At 52.7% G+C, this 7093-nt stretch overlaps 1 protein-coding gene across 3 annotated transcripts in view; it reads left to right on the top strand.

The window, feature by feature from the left end:
* Vav2 (vav guanine nucleotide exchange factor 2) overlaps nucleotides 1-7093 on the top strand; it is a 198058-nt gene that overhangs the window by 144551 nt on the left and 46414 nt on the right. For all 3 annotated transcript variants that reach the window (XM_008843922.3, XM_008843921.3, XM_029568720.1), the window contains one exon: nucleotides 5002-5104. In XM_008843922.3, coding sequence (XP_008842144.1) covers nucleotides 5002-5104 — 103 coding nt within the window. The remainder of the gene's footprint in view (nucleotides 1-5001; nucleotides 5105-7093) is intronic.

Raw genomic sequence — 7093 nt, 5'->3', positions numbered from 1 at the left:
ATCTTTTTTAAAGGTTAAAACTCATTCAATTTTATATCTTACAGGCTTTATACTGAGTTCAATATTGTATAACTGTATTAACTTGACTGTGAACCTAAAAATTTACAGCCACTTTTGAAAGAGATGTATCTTTGTACTAGAAATTGTTATTGAATATGTTAAAGCTGTAATGAAATGCTTCTTCTAATCATGTTGTTATTAAATAAAAAAAGAAAAATAAAGTATTAAAATAGAAAATTAATAGCCAAAGTATAGATGGTGGTTGGGGGGGTTGTCACCAAATGTACTGACAAGTATTTGACCCACAAATGTACAACGAACGCCTCTAAAATTAAAATTCAATCTAAAAAGCTTCCAAGTAATGATTGAAAGTTTCAAACGTGTCTTTCCAAGGGGAAGATGCACACAGCCAGTGCTCTATCAGCAGTCATTAGGAAAACACAGGATGAATGCAGGATGTTCCTGCTTGCCCACGCCAGTGGCTAAACTGAAAAGCACGGCTGCAGTACGAACTTGCTCAGACCTCAGGTGGATACGGATGCTGCAGCCCTTGGGAAAACATCTAGCAGATGCCTCCAGAGGGAAATCTGCACCTCCCTTGACCAGCAGCTCCAGCTCCACTCCCAGGGGGATCGTGACTTCAAAGGAAGTGAACGTGTTTGTGTACATACACACGTGTGCACAGAGGAGTTGAGTGTGTTCACGTAGCAGTTTTTTTCACTGTAACCAACACTTCTGTGTATGTGTTCATGTGTGTGGGTGCACATACACGCGTGTGGACGCACGTACATGCGTGTGGAGACAAATGCCCAATCTTGGGTGTCTTTAGGCACTGTCCATCTTCTTTTAAAAGATTTATTTTTAAATATGCATATGTGTGTGTCTGTGGTCAGGTCCCTGTAGAGTCCAGAAGAGGGTGTCAGATCTCCTGGAGCTGAGGTTACAGGTGGTTGTGAAGCTCTCAGGAGTGGATGCTGGGAGCTTGGGTCCTCTGGCCTCGAACTCACAGAGATCCGCCTGCCTCTGCCTCCCAAGTGCTGGGACTAAAGGTCTGCGCCACCACACCCAGCCCTTGGGTTTTTTTAAAAAAATGTTTTATTATTTTTGTTTTATGTGTATGAGTTTTTTACCTGCATGTGTGTAAGTGCATCTGTATCACTGCAATGCCTGAGGAGGCCATTAGAGGATGTCAGATCCCCTAGAACTGGAGTTAGGGTCATGTGGGTACTGAGAACTAAACCCAGGCCCTTTGCAAGAGCAACCAGTGCTCTTAACCACTGAGCATCTCTCCGTCCCCTATAACCATTATTTTTAAGCATCCCAAATGTCAATCAGAAAGGAGATGGGATCAGATATTGCTTTCTCACTCAGCATTGTGAAGGACCAGCTAAGTGCTGGTCTACACTGGGGGTGTGTGGTCTCAGAGATGGAGTGCAGAGGATACAAAACCATATTGCCAAAGGAAACTGGCTGCAAGATAGAGTTGACTTCTGGCCAGAGGAAAGCAGTCTGTTCAGGATCAGCCAGGAGGGAGGTTAGGGGCCGGGTAAAGGAGGGATGAATCAGGAAAGGGAGAGGAAAGCATTCTGGGATGGGATGATGGGGGGCTGTCGAGGGTGGATGGGTTAGGATGGGAGTTGGACAGTCCTCATGTCAGTGGGTTGCCCGGAGTGCATTTCTATCTTTACAAACCTTATCCAAGACACTACAAAAAGCCATTGACTATGAAAAGCCATTTCTCACGGAGCTTGGGTTCCCAGGTAGCCAGTGGCTGCAGGATTTAGAGTCACCGGAGGTGGGGGCGGGGTGCCCAGAGACCATCTACTGCTAAGCTGCCTTTGCTAGCCCACAGGAGCACATGGAGGCTTGGAGATAACATTCAAGTCTTACTGCCTAGGAACTGTGTGGCCGCTTCACAAAACTTGCTGCCTTGTTGAGCTACAATGGGACTGAGCCTCCCACCGAAGTCAGCAGATGCCCCCTCCTCCCCCTCCTCCTCCCCTTCCCCCTCCTCTCCTCCTCCTCCTCCCCCCTCCCCCTACCCCTCTTTGCATCCATCTGCTAAAGGTTTCGGAACTGGGCTCCCCTACAGTATGTGGGTTGCAAATGCACATGATGGGTTCACTGGAGCAGGAGGATGGAGCTGGACTCTGGCCCTCCCACCTGCAGGTGAGAGCCAGGCATCCTTTCCCATGTCCTCACAGTGTGGGGTAGGAGAAAGGAGGGTCCCGCTGCTGGATGGCTGCCCGTCCTTAAAACACTCCATTCGGGCCTCACTTTCAGCCATTTTGCCCCTTTGCATTTGTGGACTATCTACCATTGGAGCCCCTGCCCACCACTTCCTTCCCTGGGTTTGTCGGAGTGAAGCTGATGCCTGTCTCCAGACGGAACCATCTCGTCTGCCGAGTATCTGGTTCTGTGTCCCTGAAGCGTCTGTTTCCCTCAGTTCCACATGGTTGGACTTCTCCACAGCGGCTCTGCCACCGGTTTTGCTGTTTGGTGACTGAACTCGGGTGGCTGGCACCTGTCAGACAGGACCCTGCAGCCCCCACCTGGCCCAAGAGTGTGCAGGGGGAGTCGGAAAGCCATATTCTTGGGGAGAGAGCGCAGAGAGGCAGGGGAAATGATTTGTGTCAGACCCCCCCGGGGGTGGACCTTCGGATGGGTCAGTGGGAAGGCCACAGGGTGTGCTGAGGGGAACCGGAGCCCTGAGTGTAGCCCTGCATGGCAGGAGGCTATTCATGCACCCCACTGTCTATACCCTATTAATGATTCCCCAGTACAAGTAGGGAGAGGATCCTGGAGAGGGTCTGTGCTGAAACCCTAACATCCGCCCGTGCGTGTGTGCACGTGCGTGTGTGTATATTAGATGTTGAAGATGGCTCCAGCATGGGCCACCTCCAAGGATTTTGTGAACCTTAGAGGAACAAGTGACTTTTAAGAACTTAAGCTGGTGGGATGGTGAGATGGCTCAGAGGGTAAAGGTGCTTGGTGTGCAAGCCTGGTGACTGCAGTTGGATCCCTGGAACCCACATAAAGGTAGAAGGAGCAAATGAATTCTGCAAAGCGGTCCCCTGACCTCTACACTTGTGCACACCCCCATATCATGCACACATACAATTTAAAAAAAATATTATTTTATGTGTATGCGTGTTTTGCCTATACGCATGTAAGTGCACCTGTGTCGTGCAGTGCCCATGGAGGCCAGAAGAGGGCGTTGGATTACCTGAAACTGGAGTTTTGGACAGTTGTTAGCCACCTCGTGGGTGCTGGAAATCGAGCCTGATCCTCTGCAAGAGCAGCCAGTGCTCTTAACCACCGAGCCATCTCTTCAGCCCCCACGTACAATAATTTTTAAAGAGAACTTAATGGAACACTGATGGCTTATAACTGTTACCCCAGCACTCAAGAGGCCAAGCGAGGCAGGAAGATTGTCACGAGTTTGATGCTAGCATGGTTACTGGTAAGTTCTAAGCCAGCTTCGGCTACAGAGCCAGAGAACCTGTCTGGAAAATCCCAAACAATAATACAAAATTTGATACAAGTGTGGGTATTCAGAAGGCTCAACTGTGGGTGGGCAGCTGTCTGTGTAATTGTTGTAGTGCAACCTGTCCTGATAGCTTTGTGGGGTGGGGCAGAAGATGGGGTACCCAAAGCAGCGGCCCCTCCCATCCTTGGAGGGATGGTGAACTCACTGCTACCCAGCGTGGGGCTCCACATCTGTACCCCTGAGCCCAGGACACAGTGACCTTCCCTGAGGTGGTGGAAACAGGAGGTGGGTGGACCACCCATTTGCTGAATCAGTGGAATGCTAGCCAAGACCCACAGCATGCTAGGGTGGCGGTCCCGCGGGAAGGATGAGTTTACAGTAGTCCGGGGCAGGTGTCTTCTCCCCAACCACAGGACAGGTGGAAAGGTAGTTTGAGGAGCACACTAGGTTCACTTGTGCCCAGGAATCCCTGGACACACCAGGCAGGCATCACAGAGCACTCTTGCAAGAAGTTCCCCTGACCCCAGGTCTTAAGGCAGAGTGATGTGTGTGTGGTGGGGGTTAGTTTTCTTGTTGCTGTGACAAAATGTTTGACATAAGCAGCTTATGAGGGAAAGATCGTCTGGGTTCACAGTTTGAGGGTACAGCCCGCCATGTTGGGGAAGGTGCAGTGGCGGGAGCATAGGCGGCTGGTCAATAGCATCCAGTGGGGAAGCAGAGAGAGGTGCTCAGACTGGTGCGCGGCTCGCTGTCTCCTTTTTATTTGGTCTGGGATCCCATCCCATGGGATGGTGCCATCCACAATCAGGGTGGGTCTTCCCACCTCAACCTAACCCAGAAACTCCTTCAGACATGCCCAGAGGTTTGTCTCCTAGATGCCCCATCAAGTTGATGGTCATAACAGTGTCGTAGGTAGCTTGGAGGGGACCAGGCAGTCCTGAACAGAATCAAAGCTTCCTCAAGTTCTAAACCGGGCCAAGCTTTCCCGACTGCTGCCTCCGGAAGGTTCACCACACACACCCAGTGTCTCCATTCCTCCATTCTGTTTGCTGTCCACCATGAGAGGGAGGCAGCTAGGTGTGTGTGGGCCGTGTGCCCTTGACCTTTATCCTAAGGGCTTCAAGGATAGTGGAGACCTTTGGCTAAGCTGAGAGAACTTGGGGCTCCTGGTCCTGGGTGTGGCATCAGACAAGGGCTCTGGTCTGAGGGCAGGAGCTGGGCATGCCTGCTGACCAGCCACAGAGGATACAGTAAAGGCAGGTATTTCATACCAGGGCCTCTGTCTGGTGTGCCCCCAGCATTCACTTTAGGGCTAGAAAATGGCTGGGGGAGGAGGAGCCTCTTAAAGCAGGCAGATCCCCACGGCAGCTTCTGTCCTACCTGAGATAACTCAGAGCATCTTGCTGTGTGGACGGGGAGCCTGAGTGGAGGTGGATGACCTTGCCTGGACCTCTGGGACTTGCTTTCTGGGTTCCTGGTCCTTCCTTGCTTACCCACCTCTCCCTGTGCAGTGAGCACGACCTGGGCGAGGATGTCTACGACTGTGTCCCGTGTGAAGATGAAGGAGACGATATCTACGAGGACATCATCAAAGTGGAGGTGCAGCAGCCCATGGTGAGCGCCCCACCCCGTCCTTGCTCCAGGAAACAGCCTCCCCAGGTCTGGTCTGCTCAGGCAGCAGCCCCAAAGCAGGACGTCATCCAGAAGTACAGTCCTGGGTGCTTCCTGGTTCCCTGGGGTTCCCTGAAGAGCATCTTTGCCCCCCTTTCCTTCTTCCCCCATCTGCTTGGTGCCCTTCTTTCCTGTTGAGATGCTCAGAACGACCCTAGATGTGACCTGCTGCCGTCCATCTGTGGAGGTCACCCAGCTCCACTCAGGCCCCCTGAGATTTTCCTTCTAAGGGTTCGGGATTCTTGGTCCTTCCTGTCCAGGGAACCTTAAAGCAGTACCTCTGCGCTCTCTAGAGAACGCAGCGCTGCTGAGCGCACTGCTGAGCGCACGTCTTTGTGCCCTTTTGTGTGGAGAGTGAGGAGACCAGCATGGGCTCAGTGGGCCAGCTGCACGCCTTTTATGTTGGAGGGTATTTATTTCCACGAGCCTTGGCTAATGATTTGGCGGACGCTGTTTTGCGCCAGCTCCGGCTTACTGCCAACAGCTGCTGTTTGGAAGGCAGGAGTCTGGCTGGGTGGGGGGCTGTGGGGGTGGAATCGGGGTTGGTGGGGCAGGCCTTAGCTCCCTTAGACCCCGAGCTCCCCAGGGGTGGGCACAATGCCACTTGTCAGTGGTGGAGGCTTTTGATGCATTTTTGTTCTCTGAAGAAGTGGGGAATTTATCAGAAAGCCAGTGTCACCACCATCTCCCGTCTGGGTGGGAGCCGCCAGCTGGTGGCGGAGAAACAAAAGCCAAGAAAAGAGTCCTGAAGAGCCTTTCCCAGGCTGGTGGGATCCTGCTGCGTCCCTGGCATAGGTTAGACAGAGGGCCAGATTGGGGTCTTGTAGCCTCCCGTGTCATCCTTAAGAACAGCATACACATTTTCCCTCTAAGGTCGAAAGTTTGATCTCCTTCTGCACCGTGGTAGGGGTCCCACTCCAGAGCAGGTGGGAGAGGCTTTCAGAAGGCAGCTCTGCCCCCCAACCTTGCAGGCAGTCTGATGGGGGCTCCCCAGAGCTGGCCTGACACGGCCTGTGAAACTTCACTAGCCCCTGGAGCTCAGATTGTTGGAGGCCACCTCACTTCCAAGTCATTGACAACCTAAGTGTAAATGTGAGCGTGCGGGCACAGGCCCGAGGACATCCCCCAACCCCTGCTGCCACGGCACCGGGAACCAGCCGCTGTCCCTGGTCCTGAAGAGCCCCAAGGCAGGAGGTGTGCTTGTCCCCGGTTCTGGGGGCTAGCCAGTGTCCTAACACTCAGTACCAGTGCGGAACTTCTGGGCTGTCTAGACCGCGTGTGTGTGTGAGTGTGTGTGTGAGAGAGAGTGTGTGTGAGTGTGTGTGTGAGTGTGTGTGAGTGTGAGTGTGTGTGTGAGTGAGTGTGTGTGAGTGTGTGTGAGAGTGAGTGTGTGTGTGTGTGTGTGTGTGTGTGTGAGGGAGGGAGTGTGTGTGTGTGTGTGTGTGAGTGTGTGTGAGTGTGTGTCTGAGATAAGACAGCTGGTTCCCCACCTCTTCCCCGTGTCTGGAACTAGAAAGTGTAAGTGGGTGGAAATGATGATGGTGGAGGCCGTGCTGCTTTTGGTCCTGGTGTCCTGCCCCGATCCCTCCCCGATAGGCTCTGAGAAGGGCTGGGCTGTGGCTGCTGGACTGGCGCTCAGTGGTGTGGGTGTCCCTGAGTTCCCAAGCACAGCTTGAGGTCAGTGGACAGTCCTGACTGGTTCAATCTTGTTTCCTTCTCCATGCCTTCAGATTAGATACATGCAGGTAAGTTGCAGGGAAGGGGAGGCGGGGCAGGCTCCTGCAGCGCCGTCTTTCCCACCTGTTGGAAAGGCCTCAGACTTTGTAGAGAAAGCTCAGGACCACGTTCTCAGAGAGATACTGTCACGTCCACAGGGTTTCAAGGGGGTTCTGGATCTTAGCACACATAGACACAGACAGACAGACACACACA

Source organism: Nannospalax galili, unplaced genomic scaffold (genome assembly GCF_000622305.1).
Source record: "Nannospalax galili isolate Female #2095 unplaced genomic scaffold, S.galili_v1.0 scaffold300, whole genome shotgun sequence".
In the NCBI taxonomy this organism is placed as follows: Eukaryota; Metazoa; Chordata; class Mammalia; order Rodentia; family Spalacidae; genus Nannospalax; species Nannospalax galili.
Note: the sequence above shows the minus strand (reverse complement) of the source record. Positions and strands in the feature narration are given on the sequence as shown.